Raw genomic sequence first — 22,441 nt, 5'->3', positions numbered from 1 at the left:
TATTGGCTGCTAATGGAAAGATCCCGATCTCTACTTGGAATTGGGAGCTTTCCAATCATGTGATCACTGTGACAGCCAATCACAGCAGTCACATGATCTCAAGCCCCTCCCACGTGCTCCCAGAACAGTTATTGGTGGCTAATGGAAAGATCCTGATCTCTACTTGCAAACGGGAGCTTTCCAATCATTTGACCACTGTGACAGCCAATCATGATGGTCACATGATCACAAACCCTGCCTCCCGGCATTTAAAACCCCTCAAAGGGCTGGGAGGCGCCGATGCCAGGGGGTTAATATAGTTCTAAAATAAATGTCTGTTAATTCCAGGCAACAAGTGAAAGCAATAATTGAGCTTGTAATGTGCTGCAGCTAATGCTACAACTGTACTGAAATCAGAGTGTTTATTCAATTGAATTTAAATCTTTAATCTCCTGCATCCACAAGCACTCACTGCTCTAGAACAATGAATCATTAGAAGGGCAGTATGAGTGCACCGTCTGGAGACTCTGCTATCACTATGCCATTTCTCTCAGCTTTAAACGTAAAGGCAGGTTTATATATGTTTGATGGCTGTGGAAAATGTCTTAGTGATAGCATTTTTATTATCAGCATTTCTGTATAATAAAGAAAGCAAGAAACCTGTAATTAGTATTCAAGCAGTGCCAGATGTTACATTCTAGGATGTCCAAATTACTGACCAAAGGGAGTAGAGTGAAATTGTGGTACACAGCAAAGCCTGACAAAAAATCTGAAGTACTGAGCATGTAGGCATGTAAGTTTGAACATGTAGGTATTTCCTGCCTGCAATATCAAATTTGACCACTAGATGCCAGTAATAAATGTACTGTTTTTCAGAAAACAGAGTGTTTAGATAAGAGTTAAGGTAAATTCCCATAATTCTGAGAGAAGTGAAAGAGATGCATCTTGGGAGCTCAGACTTTGAGAGAGAAGGAGCCAGCTATCAGAGCACATGTTGGACTAAGACTTTCATCTTTTTGCATCCCCTAAAGGCAGCATCGCTTGAATCTTCTGCCATCTATAGCCTAACTATTCAATGTGTTTTCTATATGTTTGATTATAAGTGATTCTTATCTGTTTTTTCTTAATAGTTTCACTCCACACTGTTTTGTTAATAAAGCTTCAAGATTACACTCAGTCTGGCTTATTGCATAATAGGATGGTTTAGCTGCATGTCAAGTTACACACAGGGAATGTGTAGTGAGGACAGAACACCCTCTGTATACATTTCAGTTTGGACTGGTGCTTATCTTTAATGTTAGTATTTGCAGACAAAACCAAAGGACTTATATTTAATAAGCAATTGGCTTAAAGTATCAAACATAATTTGCCCAAAGACACTAGATAATAGTCTGGTGGATCAATGTTTCTTTCAGACACAATTAACTCAGGGGGAATAGCTGTCAGATAGGATAGAAAATCCTAACTATCCGGTACTGTTTTCCTACTGGTGCCAGAGGTGTTTCTTGCGTGCTTTTATCTCTATGTGTCCAAATACAAATTAGGTAACCTGAGGTCATCTGAGGAAACTATTCATGCTTTGGCAAGGTGGCAGAGATGCATGGGTGCAGGTGGATCGTGCCTGTACATTAACTGTCCTCTAGTGTCTATGGCTAGTTTTACAAAATTGATTCAGATTCTAACAAACGTATTAAGGCAATGTACAAAGTGCAACAGCTCAGAGCAAGCTGTTATATCAATGAGTTGACTTTCATCAAGTTAAATCTGGTTCTATGATGTAAAACTTTATTGCTTTCTGTGTTTAGTTATTTAAATAAGCCTGATAGTGAGGATTCTGGAAAAGAAATACTGTAAACATTTATTGCACATACGTACATAAGTACATGAAGCCCTTAAAATTGTGTGTTTACTACAACTTAATAAAACATGTTCCATGAATTGGTGCTTTAAACAGCAAAAGAATGAATTTATTTAAAGAGTTCAGCAGATCAAAATCTGTCCCATAAAGAGTTTCATCCATTGCAATGTTTTATTTTAATGATACCTGAAGGAAAACCATATAAAAATACTATTTTTCTTATCTGCACTGCATTTACAACACTAAGAAATATACATAGCAATGTTGATGGCTTGAATTGTACGAGTTACATCCCAGTAGCATTTACATTTTCCTTTTTGATCAAAGATTCTTATTAATAAAAGTTCAGAGGAATTAGTGTACAAAGGAAAGTTATTTCCTTTCGCTCACTGAAAAAAGTGAACATGCAATTTAAACTTTGTACATATTCTGTAATCATATGAAATATTTGTACAGAGATCTGGAAATATTATCAAATGCAATTTCATATATGGACAAGTGGTATTTCAGCATTATGTTCAATTTTCAAACATCCTGCCAAGCCTTCTTGTTTCTGAAGTAATCACTGTAGCTGGGCAATGTAGAATCATACAGCTGTGTGAGACTCAGCAGTAAGTATGAGCTCACCCATACTGAGTACATAGCTCGCCATGTTGGAAAAAAGGCTGATATTTACTCTCCCCCTGGAGCATTATGGGACAATTTCATCACAGAAATCATTCTCCAGATGGACAGAAAATCTGATCAACATCAGCAAATAATGCTCTGCAAATGCCTGTATAAAGCTACATGTCTGCTTAGGCATTTGGAGGGCATTCAAACTCTGTTTGATTGTTTATAAATGGTTGGCAACCACCTAAAAAAAAACAATACAAGTCAATATGTTTTTAGTGAAGCAACACCAATGTCCACCATATACTCTTATGTTTACTAACTCTTTTTCCACAATACTAAAAACAGGGGAAGGTGTTCAGTAAACATTCAATACACTAGAAAACTGCTTGTCAAATGCCTCCTCCTGAAGCCCATCTAAACTAGGCCTTAAGAGAAGCTTGAGAAACTGAAAATCCTCACACAACAATGGAGTCACTTTTGGTGATGAAAGATCCAGCTTGACTTGCTTCAATTAGGGGATTTTTGGGGGTCTGGAAAACCAAATATTACCCCACTAGGGATAGTTAATTTTTTTCCTTAATGAAAATAGTAGAAAACCCCTTTAGATTACACATGTTGCCTACACAGGCAGGATTAATATGTAAAACAATGGAAAGAGGAACAACCAACAGCAACCAATTTGTTTTTTTGTGAAAGTTTAGAACAGTCAGAGCTATGAAAGATAACTCCCGATTGGATAAAATTATTTGCTGCACTTTACATCTAGTTTTCTGTTTTAAATATACCCGCCGGTGTTGGCATCAAAGTTGAGCATTGATCCAGTAATGGATGTAGGCAAGAGGTCTACTTTAGTACATGTTAACTATGTTAAATTTGCATAATACAGTATGACATGAAAGTTCATTTTTATCTAATATTTTCCCATTATCCACATTAATTCTTTAAAGCTGACGTTTAGCTTCCTTTTTGTGGGGGGGAGATACAGCACCAAACAAATTAGTTATGTGTAGTGGGTTTTATATCATTATGTGCAGGCTACTGCTTCTGGTGAAAATCTTCCTTTCAGTGCCTCTCTCATAGCTGCCAGATACTGCTCTGAGTAGCTGCCTTCTGGTGCTATGAGGGTTAACAGCAGCTGCTGCTGAGAAAAGTTGGGCCACTCACCCACCCCCTTCTGCCCTCCCTGCCATTCATTATACTTGTATTACTACATTACATTGTTGCGCAGTTGAATGACAGGATCTCCACCGCCCATTCACAGACCATGATGTATTTTGGGAGAATAGTAATATAAGCAATATAAACAGCTGATAGGGCAGGGGAATGGTGCAATATTTCTCAGTAAAAGTGACGGCTGTGACAACACCAGAACATTAGCTGCTAAGGACAATAACTGGAGGCTATGAAGGAGGCCCTGAAGAGAAGTTTACCAAAGTTTACTAAAAGCAGCTACCTGCATGTAATGGGATACATATCATTACAGGTAACTAATGTGTTTGGTGCTGTGTCCCAAAAAACTAAACTTCAGTTTTAAATAGAGAGGAACTAACCTGAAAAAAGGTAAGATGATCCAAATCAATATATGTTTCTACAATGTATTTGATGTATCCAATTAATAAAGGAAAGAATAAACACCACCACAAAGCTTTTTCAATAACCAAACATTTTTCTTGTCAGTTTGCAATGCATTCCTTCCATGACTAATTTATTTAACGTCACCTTGCAACACCAGTTCACCAGGATCCAACACCCGGGATTGTTTGGCAAAATAGAGACAACAGAAGCATATACTATATAATAAATTAATATACCCCCACCCTAAACTCAGTATAGCAAATAGCAGGACGTTTGCTTATTGCTGAAGTCACTAGAATTTGTAGGTTCACACGCACATGTACACATTTTACACAAATGCTTATGCACACAAACACACGTGAACCAGTACAGAGACAACGCACATACAAACAAAAAAGAAAATAAAACAGGTAAAATAAAATTGCCTTTGTCCTTCTCCAAGCTGATAAGCTGTTAAGCATTGGTATGGAATGCTGGTTTTTAATGCGTCTCTCATGGGTAAAGTTTTCTTTCTTGGTTAAAAATACATTCAACAGGAAAAAAAACATATAAAATTATATATATATATTTTATATATATATATATATATATACAAATACTTTGTCATCATTTTAGCATAATATACATTTACATAAATATTCCTATAATGCTAAAGTTCAAAGAAGCATAATCTCCTCTTATTAATTAATATTTTTTTTTTTTACTTTATGTATTCATTTAATTTAAACTCAGCTTTGAAAAAGGTGCTTGAATAATACAAAATTAAGCAATACCCAAGTAGGGTAGCAGTTCTCTAATTTGCATAACCAGTAAAGTAAAACATCCACAAAAAAACCAAACAAACCGTAAAAACATAAAAATAAAATAAAATCTAAATAAAAACAAAGCATTTGTCTACTCTTTCCACTTCTTTGAAGCACAACTTATATTTCCAGCAAGATAATGCCAATGGCTTTCTGTTAATGTTACCTACATCTACTACCCCCCTGGCATCAAATATATTAACAACATTGTCAAGCCTTCTCTTCATAGCACAAAAATGCAACAAAAGATCACACACACTCCCACACATACACACACAAAAAAACCCCAAAAACAAAAAAACAAAACAATACCCATTATAAAAGAAATATTTTGAACAGCATAGTGAAGATCTTACAATGTCTACTTTAAATACTGCTCTTAGGAAAAAATAAAAATCCAGTGCTCAGATATAGATATAGATTTATGGATGAAAATAACACTTACTAAGCCCTCTGTAAATTTGCCTGAATTCAACTGGCCAATTAGCTATTTAAAAAAGCAGCACAATGTATATAGTTTCAGAACCATTACCCTCATTTCTACTGTATGGCAGCTATCATCTATTTTTGCAAATTTTTTTATAAGTTACCATTTCCTCTATACATGTGTAAAGAGATCATCTTAGAAAGGAAAAAGTAATTGCAGCATAACTATGGCTGTGATTTATACTTTAGCATAATTAGTGCTTAACAATCTTAACAACTGCAAAGATCACTCTGATCAACCTCATTTTTTGTCGTTTGACACATATGTAGAATCTCGGATGCAAGAGAAGCCAATGTCTTTAAGTAGGGGTGCAGGAATTTCCATTATTACATGTGCGTGGTTTGACAATGTGACCAACTTTGTGAAAAGAAATTGAGTGCCCCACTAACCGCATTTGCTTTCCTCCTGTCTTCATCCTCTTAATCTCATGTGACCTCTCCATTGTCGGTACCCCAAACCACCACCCCAACAAACCAGAAAAAAAAGAAAACTTTTCTACAGCTATGTTACAAGCAGATATGTATGAGCCAGTTCTCCAAACTTTGGTTCTAAGAAAACACTTGGTCAGTTGTTACAAAGGGAAAGTGGGAATGTTTGTTTTGGCACATTGCAGGAGACAAGAGTTCGTCTCAGTAAGGTATTGGCAGTACATGTCACACAATCCAATGAGCAAGTGCACATTTCTAGTTTATTTTTGTTATATAGCAGGCTTTAGTCTTTTCCCATCCTCTTGTCTGTTTTCTTTTCCTTTAGAAAGGAAAACAAATCCATGATATAGTTGTTTAGGCAATCCTCACACAGTTTGATAGAAATTATCTGCCTGAAGGTTGTTCTGCTTTTGCATACTGTAGAAGCCACTGTATCTAGAGTCTGGGTCTGCCATTCTTAACATCCTCTGTGAGCTGTCCACTTGTACCATAGTTCCTTTCTTGCAGTCCACATACACCAGCTGGTTGTTCAAGCAGGTTGGCTGTTTGAAACACAAAAGGAATGTTTACATTCAGTCTTGGAAGAGGTTAATGTCACAGTTGCTTAAACCAATACATTGATCTGGGCAAATCTAAAATTGGTGCCATCAATCATAAGTCTACACATAAGCAGGCCCTTGCAGAATGGTGTCCAAATCAATCAAATCATGAATCCAATTTTCAGTTTAATTCCTCTTTGTTCTATTTATTACCTTTTTTCAAAATTTTCTAACAATGCCACCTTCTTAATTTCTGGGAACTTTGCTGTGATGGATAGAAGTACTAAAATAACTTAAATATGCTTTTATTGGAGAAAATATTACAGTACCCGCAGTGCCTGTCAGTTTGTCACTGATTTGTACAGTTTTCTGGCCACAACTGATCACTTGTGCATATCCTCCCTAAAGAAGCGTTGAATCTTGGAGGTGTATAACCCATGTCTTTAAATGAGTACTTACTGATCTCTGTAGCTCCCAGCACAGTGGAGCAATTTAACTCCAAAGTTCACAGCAGAAGCATTGTAATAGTTCTCAGTACTTTCCTTCCAACCTTTAAATATCTATTGTAAACACAAAAAGTTGGGAGGCAAGATGACCTGACTGCAACAATTTTATGCTTTGAAATTTGAAGAAAAATTCATGTACCTGCAGCTATAGAGGTCAGTGAAGTTTTTTTTTTACATCCAATTTACTGCTTGTTAAGAATATGTTAATACTTGAATATCAACAGCCTGACCACAATTAAAGTTTACCATTTAATGCTAAACTCCATGTATAATCTTTATTTCATACTTATATTGGTCCAGCTTGGCACAGTGCAAGTATGCATACATCACACCTGAGGGGCTACTGGGTAAGCTGACAATCACTGTAGTAGTTCGTGTTACTACAGCGGTAGCCAAAATCTTGAAATCTTCTGGGTCCTGCTGTGAATCTTCCTCTCTGCACAATAACCACAAGGGGTTGCTCACTTGGCACTGCTCTTAATAGGTGATACAGATGTACAGTTAGTTTTGTATTTTCCTTTCTACATCTGCACAAAGATCTCATCAATTACACAGATATAAATAATTGTGGTGTTTCACATACCTGTGATAATGCCATTAACTGGTACACATCATGCAATCTGTTTACATGCGATACAGTTGCTTGACTGCACCAGAATCTCCACTGAGCAAAAGGTATATTTGACAGAAGCTGTACAAATGAATCCATTTCAGCTAATCTCAGCACATCTTAGTGAGGATATCGCACTGCAGTTCAACTTTATCTGGATTGAAAAAGCAGCTGGCCATACATGGTGGCTGGTGGCTACCAATTATTATAGTTATTAAAGATAGTATACAGTATGTTTTTGTTTTGTTTAATGCTTTTTGGGAATGCATTTTTATACATTTCATCTTTGTGCACTACTGTACCTGTGTGGAAAGGGTTAAGTGCACAGGAAAAATTATAATGTTCTCTTGGAATACCTAAATGTTACATTCCCTTGTGGAATGTTCTGAATGTGATTGTGTGAGCAGACATGCAAAGCAAGCGATATTGCCTTGGGCCGAAATTCAAATATTCACGATATTAGTTTTCTGGTTTAGTGCTTTAACTTGCTTCGCTTCCGCAAGGCATGACAGAATGCTATGTACAATTATCTCATAGAGAAACATGCAAGTTTATCACAGGATTTAGGGGCTAATTTAAAAGAGAAACAATTTTGAAGTGCCAAAATAGCACACAGTAAATTCAAAGATAATCATAATAACCAGCAGAAACAATGTAGTATTGTACCTACAGTAATATATTATTGTAGTGCATTTATGCTGGATAATATATGAGTTCTGTTCCTGTAGTTAGTGGAAGCAGGTTGACTATTCAATTTGTTTAAAGCAGGGAAGCCTCCTAAAGGCATACAATTCCAGAACAACTGGCATATGGGCTAGTATTCCTAATGATGGTGGGTCATGAGAACAAATGATCTGCATAGGGGTTATTTTAGCCCATATGCCCTTCAGAAGCTTCAAGATTTTGGTCCAAAATTATAGTGCACACTCTTAAAATATCAGCGTGAGGCAACGATGTGCACTGGGCTTTATGGTGATGCAGGAATCGGGCTGGAGGGTAGAATGGAGTAATTTCTCTAGAATGTTTCTCCTCTTTCTTTACCTTTCCTGAGGCAGCATTTGTCCCCATTAATATTGAGAATGTGCACTCTCATGTACCTTTTATAGCTTGAGATGTAATTTCAAGTGTCGTTTCCAAATTTTTTTGCTTGCTATTACACCCTTGCCTCTGTTACTACTTGTGCATCATATTGTATATGATTGTTTTGTATATTCTCAAAACAAAACTTAAAAAACCCAATAAAAACTTTGTGAAATAAAAAATACAAGGCTTCCTATGACTGGCTGAGAAGCTGTTCCTGGCAGAATGTGCAAAGTCCTGTATCGCTGCCAAAACACAACGTTGTACACTATATGTAGTTGATGCTACATACAGCGCTGACAATGGCTGCTTTAATTTGAGAAAAATGCAGAAGCTGTGGCAGTGGTTAGTATTTACACATAAGTGCAGAGGGTATGACAGCAGTGCAATGGTGGTATGTTATATGCCAAAGAAAAGAATGAGAGGGTATAATGGTAACCAGTAGGCACAGAAGAAAATTCTGGAGAGTATCAAAGTGGCAGTATGTGCAGTAGAGAACAGCAGAAGGTATGATCATCAGCTATATGTGTGGGAGAGGAGTTTGAGTGTAAAACAGTGGGCAGTATTGCAGGGGAGGAGAGTGGAGGGTATAACAATGAATAGAACTGCAAGAAAGAAGTGCATAGGGTATGACAGAAGGCAGTATGTGCAGGAAAGGAGTGCAGATGGTATATACAGTATGTAGAACCATCAAATCAGGAGAGGTGATGAGGAGAGAAGGATATGTCAGTGTGAACGCTGAACCGAACAGAGTGTTTAAGATACTCAAGGAAAAAAGGAGTGCAAAGTGTCAAGTGAGAGGGCACAAGTTTGCTTTTTATAATACTTTTTGTTATTGTGGTGAAAGGTTCTCTTTATGAGGGAATGAGAGCCATGTTCGACTTCTCTGCCTTCTCTGTTTCCACTAGATACAGATTGGGTACAAAAAGTTATTGATCTGAATCTGAACTGGTTGAGAGCACCATCATGCTAACAGTGTCACTGAGTGCTTTCTGAGGATGCTGTGTTAATGAGTGTCTGACCTTCTTTTGCCCAGATCTTTTTATTCCTTAGCCAAAGTCTGTTGGGCCAGGTGGTATCGGCAAAGCCACCCATGACTTGAATGTTGGCCAGTTACCAGGAATCAGATAAAATTCAAGCTGTGTATGGCCAGCTTTAGAAGAGTGTGTGTGTGGGGGGGGGGGCAGTGCAAAACTGGGGAGATAAGCAGGCAGAGAGAAGTGCCTTACTACCCATGAGAGTGAAAACTTGTCTGCAGACAGTAAACAGGAGGTGTTCTTTTGCAAAGGAAAGCTAGGAGGAGTAAATGAACACTGAGGGACAGAGTACACAGGGAGAAGGGATTACATTTAATGAAGGTGTAAAGCTGAAGCAAGAAGCCTCCAGTACACATTTTACATGATACAGGAAAGCCGTAGGAAGGATAGCTCTGTGTGTGGAATAAGCCATCACATTGCTAGCATGGATACTGGGAACTGAGGCATGTACTAGAGGAAGCATAAAGAGGAAAGAGTGGTCCAGAGGCAGAATCCTCCATATGAGAGTGGCAGCTTTAAATGTGTACTTGAGAACAAAAATATAATAAAAATATACTTTATTGCAGTTTAGAAGTCCTTAGATGTGGTGTTAGTATTCCTTTTTAGGTTTCTTTCTTTTTATTCGTACTTTGTAGTTCTATTTTCATCCACTGTACTTTATTTGTGGAAGAGCAGCATTGTCACCCTAGGACAGAAAGTGTGTTAAGACTACAGAATGCCTCCCTCTGTCCTCATCTCTAAAACAGACTCATTGGATTTCTGGTAGGATCAACAGGTTCTTTTGCATTCATGGGACAACTATAGCACAACACTTTAAATATTTTATTTGCTACCTTTTGGTCTGTTAAATATGAGTAGTACATTTTTGGGGTTTACATACTCGTTAATATAGGATATGGGGGTAGAAATGTTATGATGAATGAATCAGGTGGATGGAGAGGCAACAGCACCTCATATCATTTCATGGCCAACAAAAGCCAACATTTTCAATTGCTATGGAAAACTTCTTGAGAATCATAATGATCTTATTTAGGAGAACTCAATGGGGATATGTCATTGCAAATGAGAAATTTAACTCCTGCAAAATATGTACTGTACCTGTTTGCAGAAATTTCATCTGCATCCTTTTCTTTTTTCAACACACCAGGCATACTAACGTGATGTTAAGTGAAGTAAAGTCATGTGCAGGGCAGTTAAAAAAAGGATGTAATTGGGTATTTAAAGTGAAAACAGGTTCTCTGCACTGCACTTCCCTATACAGTTTGGTAAAGGCTGCTCTGTGAAGATTCATAGTTAGGTTGAAGAAAGACACAACTCCATCAAGTTCAAGCAACAGAAAAAAAACATTTATACACAGAATCCTAAATCCACAGCTTATCCACAGGAAGGCAAAAAAACCCCAAATGGTCCAATTTGCTCCAGTGCCTATAGCAGTAATGAATGCTCCCTTGTCCTCTATAATAACCTTTAAGCTGAGCTCTTCCATGACTCTTATCAGTTAGGTTGCCCTTCTCTGCCCTTTCTCTAGTTCTTCAAAATCCTTTTTGGTGCCCAAAGCTGCATTTTCCAGATGAGGTCTCACTAATGATTTGTACTGGGGCAAAATTAAGTCTATTTCTCTCTGGAGTCTATACCTCTTTTAATACAAGATGGTATTTTGCTAGCTTTTGAAACTGCAGCTTGGCATTGCATGCTATTAAGTTTATAATCTACCAGAACTCCCCCAGCTGTTCTCCTACTAGTATGTATGATGCATGCATGTTTTTAGCCCCCAGGTGAAGAACTTTACATTTACCAACATTAAACCTCATTTGCCAGATAGTGGCCCAATGTTTTGCTGTGGCTATTTTTGTGGTGATTTTTTTATAGCATAGATATAAATTAATGGATTGATTTTAGTACCATGTGTTGTTTTGAAAGCTAGGCTTCACCCACGGATATGCTAAAAACCCATTGGACTAGTTTGTGAAGCTCCTTACAGAAGGAAAAAAGGTAGCAGGAAGTGAGGGAGAACTCTGAACAAGCCATTTGCTGAGGGACAAAGGAGCAACAGTTGTTCTGAGGATTTCAGGGAACAAACAGTTGTTCTGGAGACAGAGGAGGAAGCAGTTGTTTAGACGACTTTAGCCATGAGAAGACTTCATCACCAGGAAACCCAAGTTAAGTATCAGATTAGTATACTCTTGCATACATTATCCATGTTAATTTGCTGGGAGGATTGATAGTTTGGGCATGTGTATACTGTAGCAAATACTGTATATTTGCATGTGTATATTGTAGTAATATGTAGCAAATATTAGTACACTATAGAGTTTTAATTGCTTCCTTGGCTTTTAAGCAACCTTAAAAGACGCAAGCAAAACTCTCTATCAAACATTGCATTAAGATCTGCTTGTAAACTGAAGACATAATTTAAGAAAGTTATTCCACTACATAGCTTGGTGTCATCTGCAAAGATTAAAATGGTACTTTTAATCCCAAACTCTATATCATTTATAAATATGTTAAAAAGTAAGGGTCCCAACACTGAATCTTGGGGTAAACCACTAAGACCACTGAATCATTAATCATTACTTTCGAATATGGTCTTTTCTCCTGCTGTGATTAGACAAATTTTGTCAGTAGGTTCTAGCCAATACTTCATGGCCAGGACCTGCTGATTGGCAGTGTCCAATCATAGCCCACAGCCCTGTGTTGACAAACAACACAGGTCTTTGTACAGAGGGAACAATCTCTTTGTAAAAAGCAGGGAGAAGGAACAAAGCGATTTTAAGTAAAACGCAGCACATAAAAGCACACAATAACACTTGTTAGGCACACATTTAACCCAAGATGTTAATCCCTTCCCAGCCAGGGTCATTAGTACAGTGACAATGTATGGTATTATCACCGATCACTGTATTGGTGTCACTAGTGATGTGTCAGTTCTCTAGTCAGTTAGTTCCCATCCAGTGTCAGACTGCCCTCCGCCCTATCACAGTCCCACTATAAGTTACTGATCACCACCATTACTAGTGTAAAAAAAAGAAACTCCAGTATATATACCATAGTTTGTAGACACTATAACTTTCATGCAAACAATCAATATACACTTATTGGGATTTATTTTTACCAAAGACATGTAGCAGAATACATTTTGGCCTAAATTTATGAACAAATTAGATTTTTTTTCATTGGATATGTTTTATAGCAGAAAATAAAAAATACTTTTTTTCTTCCAAATTTTCAGTCTTTTCTGTTGATATAATAAAAAACCTAGATCAAATACCACCAAAAGAAAGCTTTATTTGTATTTGTGTGAAAATAATATAAATTTCCCTTGACTGCACAATTACTAGTTAAAGTAGCGCAGTGCTAAACGCCAAAAAATGGCCTGGTCATGAAGGGGGCTGAAGTGGTCATAAATGCACGTGTTTTTCAAGTTTTAAGAAAAAAAGTAAAAAAACAAAAAGCTGTGGTGTGTTCACATTGGTGCTTTTTAAAATAACCCTTTGTAAATAGCAATTGTGTTCAGCAACATTGGCCAATCGGATTTTACATTTTAACAGCTATTGAAAGATTATTTTGGATTGGCTACTAACATTTTTATGTTTACTTTTGCCTCATTTGGCAGGATTTACTAATACTAAATTGCAGTGACAAAAAAGTACTCTGTTTCCTATCAACTGTCATCCCTAGTGCCTGGAGTGTACTGTTCTCATGTGAACCTTACTGGAAACATTTAGCATACAAAATGGATGCCTGATGTGTGTGTAAAAATTAATGGCTATTCTATATGGGCAGTTAGATGGGATGCAGAGAAAATGAAGATATTTTTGAATTTAACACACAATCATCACATTTTCCTATATTTGTTCCTGTATTCTGTTACATATCTGAGAGTTTACGTAGTAAGGACAGGAAAAAGAGCCAAGATAATTAAGCAGACATGATTTTCTGAGAGCTGTGATAGCTAGTTAACCCCTTTACGCCTAAGGGTAAAACAAATCTTAACGCCTAAGCATAATCTTGCAACTTTGAAATGTGTTAGTAAAACCATACACATCATCACAACTACTTTGTACATCAAGGTGGATTATACCTTGTTTTTTTCAGGACAAATTGGGCTTTCATTTGGTGGTAACTGGTAATGGCTATCTCCTGATTTTTTTTATTATCAAAGGAAAACTGGCCCAAAATAGTAAAAAAAAAATCATTTTTTTTTTAAATTTAGCTGTGTGTTTCTTGTGTTACAACCATAACCTACCACCAAAGAACAACCCAAAATACATTTCCCAGCTCTTGACGATCACAGTGATACCATATACAGGTGAAACTCGAAAAATTAGAATATCGTGCAAAAGTTCATTTATTTCAATAATGCAACTTAAAAGGTGAAACTAATATATGAGATAGACTCATTACATGCAAAGCAAGATAGTTCAAGCTGTGATTTGTCATAATTGTGATGATTATGGCTTACAGCTCATGAAAACCCCAAATCCACAATCTCAGAAAATTAGAATATTGTGAAAAGGTGCAATATTCTAGGCTCAAAGTGTCCCACTCTAATCAGCTAATTAAGCCATAACACCTGCAAAGGGATCCTGAGCCTTTAAATGGTCTCTCAATCTGGTTCAGTAGGAATCACAATCATGGGAAAGACTGCTGACCTGACAGTTGTGCAGGAAACCATCATTGACACCCTCCATAAGGAGGGAAAGCCTCAAAAGGTAATTGCAAAAAAAGTTGGATGTTTCCAAAGTGCTGTATCAAAGCACATTAATAGAAAGTTATGTGGAAGGGAAAAGTGTGGAAGAAAAAGGTGCACAAGCAGCAGGGATGACCGCAGCCTGGAGAGGATTGTCAGGAAAAGGCCATTCAAAAGTGTTGGGGACTTTCACAAGGAGTGGACTGAGGCTGGAGTCAGTGCATCAAGAGCCACCACACACAGACGGATACTGAACATGGGCGTCAAATGTCGTATTCCTCTTTTCAAGCCGGTCCTAAACAACAAACAACGTCAGAAGCGTCTTACCTGGGCTAAAGAAAAACAGACCTGGTCTGTTGCTCAGTGGTCCAAAGTCCTCTTTTCTGTGAGAGCAACTTTCGCATCTCATTTGGAAACCAAGGACCCAGAGTATGGAGGAAGAATGGAGAGGCACACACTGCAAGATGCTTGAAGTCCAGTGTGAAGTTTCCACAGTCTGTGTTGATTTGGGGAGCCATGTCATCTGCTGGTGTTGGTCCACTGTGCTTCATTAAGTCCAGGGTCAACGCAGCCATCTACCAGGAGATTTTGGAGCACTTCATGCTTCTTTCCGCAGATGAGCTTTATGGGGATGCTGACTTCATTTTCCAGCAGGACTTGGCATCTGCCCACACTGCCAAAAGCACCAAAACCTGGTTCAATGACCGTGGGATAACTGTGCTTGATTGGCCAGCAAACTCGTCTGACCTGAACCCCATAGAGAATCTATGGGGCATTGCCAAGAGAAAGATGAGAGACATGAGACCAAACAATGCAGAAGAGCTGAAGGATGCTATTGAAGCGTCCTGGTCTTCCATAACACCTCAGCAGTGCCACAGGCTGATAGCTTCCATGCCACGCCGCATTAAGGCAGTAATTGCTGCAAAAGGGGACCAAACCAAGTACTGAGTACATATGCATGCTAATACTTTTCAGAGGTCCGATATTGTTCTATGTACAATCCTTGTTTTATTGATTGCATGTAATATTCTAATTTTCTGAGATTGTGGATTTGGGGTTTTCATGAGCTGTAAGCCATAATCATCACAATTATGACAAGTGACAGCTTGAACTATCTTTCTTTGCATGTAATGAGTCTATCTCATATATTAGTTTCACCTTTTAAGTTGCATTACTGAAATAAATGAACTTTTGCACGATATTCTAATTTTTCGAGTTTCACCTGTATGTGTATGTTATTTGTTGTTTGTACCTGTACTACAGCCCAGAAACAATAGTGCACATCTTGTTTTGTTTTTTTTTGGGGGGGGGGGTTTACCTAAAACACTCTGACACTGACACCAATTAAAAAAAAAAAATCCTGACCTTTGACCCTGACCTTGACCCAAACACTAACCCTGGCACTGAACTAGATCAAACCTCTCAGTGACACCCCCGTCTTTGCGCTGGGAGCATGCTGTGCAGCACACTCCCAGCACAAAGACAGGTACGCAAATATGCGGCCCCACGGAAAAAAAGCCCAGTTCTGTGAGGCCAAATATTTGTGTGACGTCAGCGTGAAGGGGTTAACTAGAGAGAGAGAGAGAGTGAGAAAGATAGATAGATAAATAGAATAATTATATATGCATACATATACTGTATACATACAATGTATATACATATTCTCAATTCACATACATATTCACTCTAGCAGAAATTTTTTACCTTGGTAGGAGTGCGGTAACAAGGTACTGGAATCCACTGCTTTTTCTGATTGATGAGAAGAAGGACTATGATGATCACAAGGGCTGTCATTATAGGGACTGCTACCCATGCAACTGAATGAAGAGAGGCATCTTCACTGGGCCGAGGTCTGTCTCCTTCCCTGTAGTTCACTTTAAGATGACCCATTTCTACAATGAAAAAAAACCCATCTAATTGCAGCATGAAAAAGAAATGTTATGTTAAAGCTCATTTCCACTTAATGTGACCCCCAACCTTCAATAATCCTTTCCTGCTCAACTTCCCCAGCATTATCTGTTTAAATGGCTGTACATACTGTATATACATGTACATACAGTATGTACAGCTTTTTTCAAGGTTCAGTCAGTCACAGGTTCTTTCCTCCTTCCTCCAGCGGTGGGCAGAACTTGAATCCTGCAGAGAACAGTGCCAAGCAATGAAGAGTCCCCATTATCTGCAGATATCTCCTGCACATCCAGGGCAGCTTGATAATGCACCTCTAGACAGCTTGGGCTCACAAGAGGTGAGTTGAATGATTTTGGGGCAGGGGAGGCACCAGTGATAGGATAAGTATAGCTGGGTGTCATTTAACCTGGAAATGAGTGGTAAGTGTGCAGGGGACAGTGCTGGAGATAGGACGAGTATTGCAGGAGCTGCATTTTTATTTTACCCTTGTCTGAAGTATTTCCTAAAATACTCTAGCAATTATAATTTGAGAAAGCCATAACAGATTCAGAGTCTTTTTGCAGTAAGCACCAACAGCTGTGGAAGCTATATAAGCAATATTTGAAGATACAAGGAAAAGGTTTAAGTGCATTTTTCAGTATATCCCAATAGCAATATCTGTTACAGACTGTAAAAAGGAGGAACCGACACAACGTGACGTCATCGCCGCTGGAGCCACATGCAAGCCCGGCGGCCATCTTTAATAGGGTCAGTGCTGCTTAACTCTGCATTAATTCTGCATTACTACCCTGCCTATTATTTTAACCATTTAAACTGGAATAAAGCTTTTTCATAAATACTACACTATGGGCACCTCTTTTATGGCTCCTATATGGAGCTATTAAGCTTACAAACGACCTTCATCGAATTGAATACCCAGAGGAAGGGAGCCTTGTATCCAGGCTGAGCACCCATCCATCCTAAGGGGGACCTCTGGACCTAGCAAATTTCCTTAATATCCCAAGACTTGATGGCCAACCCATAGAAGGAAGCTCACCATACAACTGACACATTCCGCCTACCTAAAGGATCCTTGGTGGTTATATTTATATGCGCATTACCTATGCGCTTCCAGTGAGTGCACATTTTTACTGTTGATTCCAGTCACAAGCCTGTTTGAAATTTGCTACAGAGAGGATCGTGTATTCACATTATATTGAACTCTTATAAATTTTATCATTTTATCATTTATTATGATTATCAGCGCTGCACTTCTAATTTTTACAGTTGTTTGAAGGTTTATTTTGGTTACATTTTAGTGCCACAGCTGCTATTTTAGAGCGCTCACTTTGCCATATTATATACCTATCTGTTATAGACTGCTCGAAAAAATTAAAGGAACACTTTTTAATCAGAGTATAGAATCAAGTCAATGAAACTCCTGGGATATTGACCTGGCCAGTTAAGTAGCAGGGGGGGTTGTTAATCAGTTTCAGCTGCTTTGGTGTTAATTAAATTAACAACAGGTGCACTAGATGGGCAACAAGGAGACAACCCCAAAAACAGGAATGGTTTTGCAGGTGGAGACCACTGACATTTTTTTCCTACTCATATTTTCTGACTGTTTTTCACTAGTTTTGCATTTGGTTAGGGTCAGTGTCACTACTGGCAGCATGAGGCCATACCTGGACACTACAGAGGTTGCACAGGCATTCCAACTCTTCCAGGATGGCACATCAATACGTGCCATTGCCAAAAGGTTTGCTGTGTCTCCCAGCACAGTCTCAAGAGCATAGAGGAGATTCCAGGAGACAGGCAGTTACTCTAGGAGAGCTGAACAGGGCCGTAGAAGGTCCTTTAACCCATCAGCAGGATCGGTATCTGCTCTTTTGTGCATGAATGAACAGCATGAGCACTGCCAGAGCCCTACAAAATGACCTCCAGCAGGTCATTGATACCATTGAATGGCCCCGACGCTCGCCTGACCTAAATCCAATAGAACATCTCTGGGATATCATGTTTCGGTCCATTCGATGCCGCCAGGTTGCACCTCAGACTGTCCAGGAGCTCAGTGATGCCCTGGTCCAGATCTGGGAGAAAATACCCCAGGACACCATTCGTCATCTCATTAGGAGCATGCCCCAATGTTGTCAGGCATTCATACAAGTACGTGGGGGCCATACAAACTATTGAGTACCATTCTGAGTTGCTGCAATGAAATTTCAGCAAAATGGACTAGCCTGCTGCATCATATTTTTCACTTTGATTTTCGGGGTGTCTTTGAATTCAGTCCTCTGTAGGTTGATAATTGTCATTTCCATCAAACGAGGGGGCATCCTTACATTCCTAACACATTATCCAGTTCATATCAGTATAGATATCCAGCATGATATTTTTCCCCATTGAGATCTGAAGTGTTTTCAAAGTGTTCCTTTAATTTTTTTGAGCAGTGTATTAAAGCCCAGCATCTAAGAATTTGAATTGGACATGTTGGGTATTAATTTACTCAGTGCAACCTTGTCTTTTATATTTTACCAAAAATGTGGGAAATGTATTGCGTTTGTTTGCCCTAAAATTTACTTTAGTGTATTTTTTACTGAACTTTTGCACTTCCTAGACCTTTGCGGTGATATCATGTGACATAAAATTTGGAACTACCACTATTTTATTCTCTAGCAAAAACAAGCAAAAACAGCTCTGGCAGCGAAAGGGTTACATCTCTTTTACTGCTTGTTTGAAAGAACATATAAATACTTTAATGTCCATAGTATGGGCACATTTGACCTTTAACTGGTTAATTTATTTGCCCTGCTTTAGTGAACTGGTATCCAAAACAAAACTGAACACATTTCAGATGAGGTCTTACTAATTCTCTGTAAACCAAGCAGAATTGGGTGTCTCTCTCTTCAGTCTACACCTCGCTCTATACAGGAAGTGTCTTGCTTACGCTAGAAACTGCTGATTGATATTGTATGCTTCTATTAGGTCTTTGATCAACTAGGATATTTAGATCTTTCCATATCACCGATTCATCCAGTTGTTTCCCCCTAGTTTGTATGATGCATTCATGTTTTTAGACTTCAAGTTCATAACTTTAAATTCATCAATGCTAAACCTCACTTGCCACGTAGTTGCCCATTTAAGCAGTGCGTCCAAGTCAACTTGTATATCAGAGACATCCTATAAGCTAGCCTTTTTCAACTTTTTTTTTTTATAGCAGAGGAAACCTTGAAATAACTTTAAGGTCTCAGGAACCCTTGCAAATATTATTCATCAGGTGTCAGTGGAAAGAATGCCCCTTGCATTGGAAAAATTACATTCTTACAGTGGTGTTCAGAAAGTGACAGACAACTGAATGTTAATTGGGGTCATCCCATTGGTTCTACCAAATGGTGTTAGACCTGGAACCATGGGAGGTCAATCAGCCACAACTCAATGAATTCCTAACAACCTCTGAAAGAACCCCCTAACAACCTCTGGAGGAACCCTATGGTTCCACAGAACCTTAATTGAGAATCCCTGCTATAAGGACTGTATTTAACTACATCGTTTTGTGCTTCTGTGCAAACATAGAAATGCTGTGCTTCAGGAATGTATTAGGATCCCATTAAGCTAGTCCACTTTAAGGAAAATCCCCTATATCTATATAATTGCTGCCTATGTTGTGGTGTTACCTTGACTCCTGTGTTTGTGCATAATCCATACCAGCTGGTGATATGAACTGGAAAAAGGATTACATAAAGACCTGGAATTGTTAATGCATGTTTGTTTCAATAGCATAATTTCTATATCAGGCTGAGAGTGGCACACATAATTTTCATATAGTAAACACAAATGCCCAATAAACAGCTAGTAAATATACAAAAATTGGTTGTGGCAGATAACATATGGTACTTACCTCTATGGTGGAGAATATCATTCTCACTTGGTGTTGGCCATTGAGAGCCATCATGTTCATTTTTTCCTCTGTGATTTGTCTTCTCTATAGGGATGTTAGTGGGTTCTGGAATATACATCTCTGTAAAACATGGATTTAATTTATGCATCCATTTAATTTGTTTTTCATGTAGATTTCAGACCTTTCCAAAATCCTAAACCATATGATCTCAACAATGGCAAATTTCAATGCTATCATGACTGGAGGCATTTTTTTTTTTGTTTGTATGCAAGACAAGTTTCGCTATGTTATTTACGCGAATGTTGAAAACATATTTCATTTAATTAATTTTAAGAAAATCATATTGTCATAACTGGGCTGTAGCCAACTTACTGATTTTTCCAGACAACTGGTCACGATAAAGCGTTGGAAAATACGTGGCCAATATCCCACAATGTACAAACCTCAGTGTCTAAAAAAACCAATCAGTAGGCCAAGGAGCAATTCTATACAATGCCACATCAGGGATATTTAAGGTGCCATGATAGAGAAGTTCGAAAAGATAAAAATATATGTAAAATTATGCAATGGGGTTGATTTACTAAGGCTGGTTCACTCAGAATCTGGAGCACCTGTGCATGGTAGCCTATCAGCTTTTAACCTCACCTTGTTCAATTAAGCTTTAGTAATAAAACCTGGAAGCTAATTGGTTTCCATGCAGAAATGCACGAGATTCTGAGTGAACCAGCTTTAGTAAATAAACCCCAATATGTTGAAAGCACAAATATTTTTATGTGACCTTCAAACATTTAAAGTGTTACTAAAGTCTATATATATATTTTTTTAAATTAAAATAACAAACTTCTTCGCGTGTCCCCATAACAAGCCATTTGCTACGTGGACACATAGGGGTTTATTTACTAAAGCTGGAGAGTCCAAAATCAGACTCCCTTCTGCATAGAAACCAATCAGCTTCTAACCTCAGCTTGTTCAATGAAGCTTTGGCAATGAAACCTGGAAGCTGATTGGTTTCTATGCAGAAGGGAGTCTGATTTTGGACTCTCCAGCTTTAGTAAATAAACCCCATAGTGCCTGCTCGCTTCTGAGCTGTGTGTCTATGGAGCCACACTCTATAAACACACACAGTGGTACTTAGCCCTGCCCCCCAATTCCTCTTCACTGCATTTGGCTTCTGCTGCTGCTCGAGTCCTGTGTGAAGAGGAAGAGAGTGGAGAAGAAATGCAGCTGTGCACAGCGCTGGTTCTATTCTCTCTTCCCTTTCACACAGGGAAGGGGGAAACCAAAGAAACTGAAAATGTATTTATTTATTTTATTTATTTAAGGTGCTTATATAGCGCCATCAATTTACGGAGCGCTTTACATATATATTATACATTCACATCAGTCCCTAACCCTCAAGGGGTGTACAATCTAAGGTCCCTAACTCACATTCATACATACACATACTAGGGCCAATTTAGACAGTGGCCAATTCACCTACCAGCATGTCTTTGAAGTGTGGTAGGAAACCGGAGTACCTGGAGGAAACCCACACAGGCACAGGGAGAACATGTAAACTTCAGGATGTTTATTACCTTATTGCAAGGAATGCAACAAGATGAAAAAAATTTTTTAGGTTTAGTATCACATTAGTAGAAATACATAAATATACTTTAGTGGATGTAGTGGCTATAACAACCAATATAATCTCTCTTTGATAGCGCTTGCTTGAAAAGAATAAGCAGGGTATCAACTACCCTGCATTGCATTTATACTCGACTTTTTCACATTTATATAATACCACTATAAACATATAGTTAGGTTCTCAGCTGATCTAAACTTCACAGCAATAGCAGCTTACTGTTTTTGCTACTTTTAGGCTCCATGCACATTGGCTTAAAAAAAAGGCCAGTGCTCCTGGCCAAAAAAAACTCACAAAATTTGGAGTGTTTTTTTCTGCCAGAAAAACTCTAAAAAAACACACAGAAGGGTTTCTGTCTCTAAACGTTGAACTTAAAAAACGTCTCTAGACTACTTTATTGGCATGGGCACATAGGATAAGATTAGCTGCTACTACAGGCAAAATGCTAAACTCCTCTAGGAGCAACGTTATTTTAAGCCCGTGTGCGTGGAGGCTTAATCTGTAATGTAAAGATGTTTGATTAGAGCAAAGAGCAAAAATATAGTCAAAGAGCTCACAACTTTTGACTGAAAAATATCCACTAATATTTTAGTTTTTTTAAATACATCCACATACAGTATGTTATTGTATTGTTTCGATTTTTGCAAAGGTATATTTGGAACTCTTTCATACATTTTCATCTGTTGGCACCATAATTTAGAAGACATAAAATGACCATCTAAAATAAATATTTTAGTAGTCTGTCTTTCTAAAGTGCCTAAAACGTCTGCACAGTACAATATATTCTATACTGTATAAGGACACAAAAGCATAATATAAAATGTAAAT

General features: G+C 38.1%; 1 protein-coding gene across 1 annotated transcript in view; it reads right to left on the bottom strand.

Annotated features, from left to right (window-relative positions):
- Positions 1-1,917: 1,917 nt before the first annotated feature.
- Positions 1,918-22,441, bottom strand: part of CRIM1 (cysteine rich transmembrane BMP regulator 1) — a 1,025,033-nt gene continuing 1,004,509 nt past the window's right edge. Inside the window, exons 15-17 of the mRNA XM_089690902.1 lie at positions 19,993-20,112; positions 15,912-16,099; positions 1,918-6,287 (exon numbers count right to left, since the gene is read on the bottom strand). Coding sequence (XP_089547028.1) covers positions 6,111-6,287; positions 15,912-16,099; positions 19,993-20,112 — 485 coding nt within the window. The 3' untranslated portion in view covers positions 1,918-6,110. The remainder of the gene's footprint in view (positions 6,288-15,911; positions 16,100-19,992; positions 20,113-22,441) is intronic.

This window comes from Staurois parvus, unplaced genomic scaffold (assembly GCF_062004578.1).
Source record: "Staurois parvus isolate SC_StPar_1 unplaced genomic scaffold, SC_StPar_1.0 ptg000546l, whole genome shotgun sequence".
NCBI lineage: Eukaryota > Metazoa > Chordata > Amphibia > Anura > Ranidae > Staurois > Staurois parvus.
The sequence above is the reverse complement of the archived record's forward strand: the minus strand, read 5'-3'. Positions and strand labels throughout refer to the sequence as shown.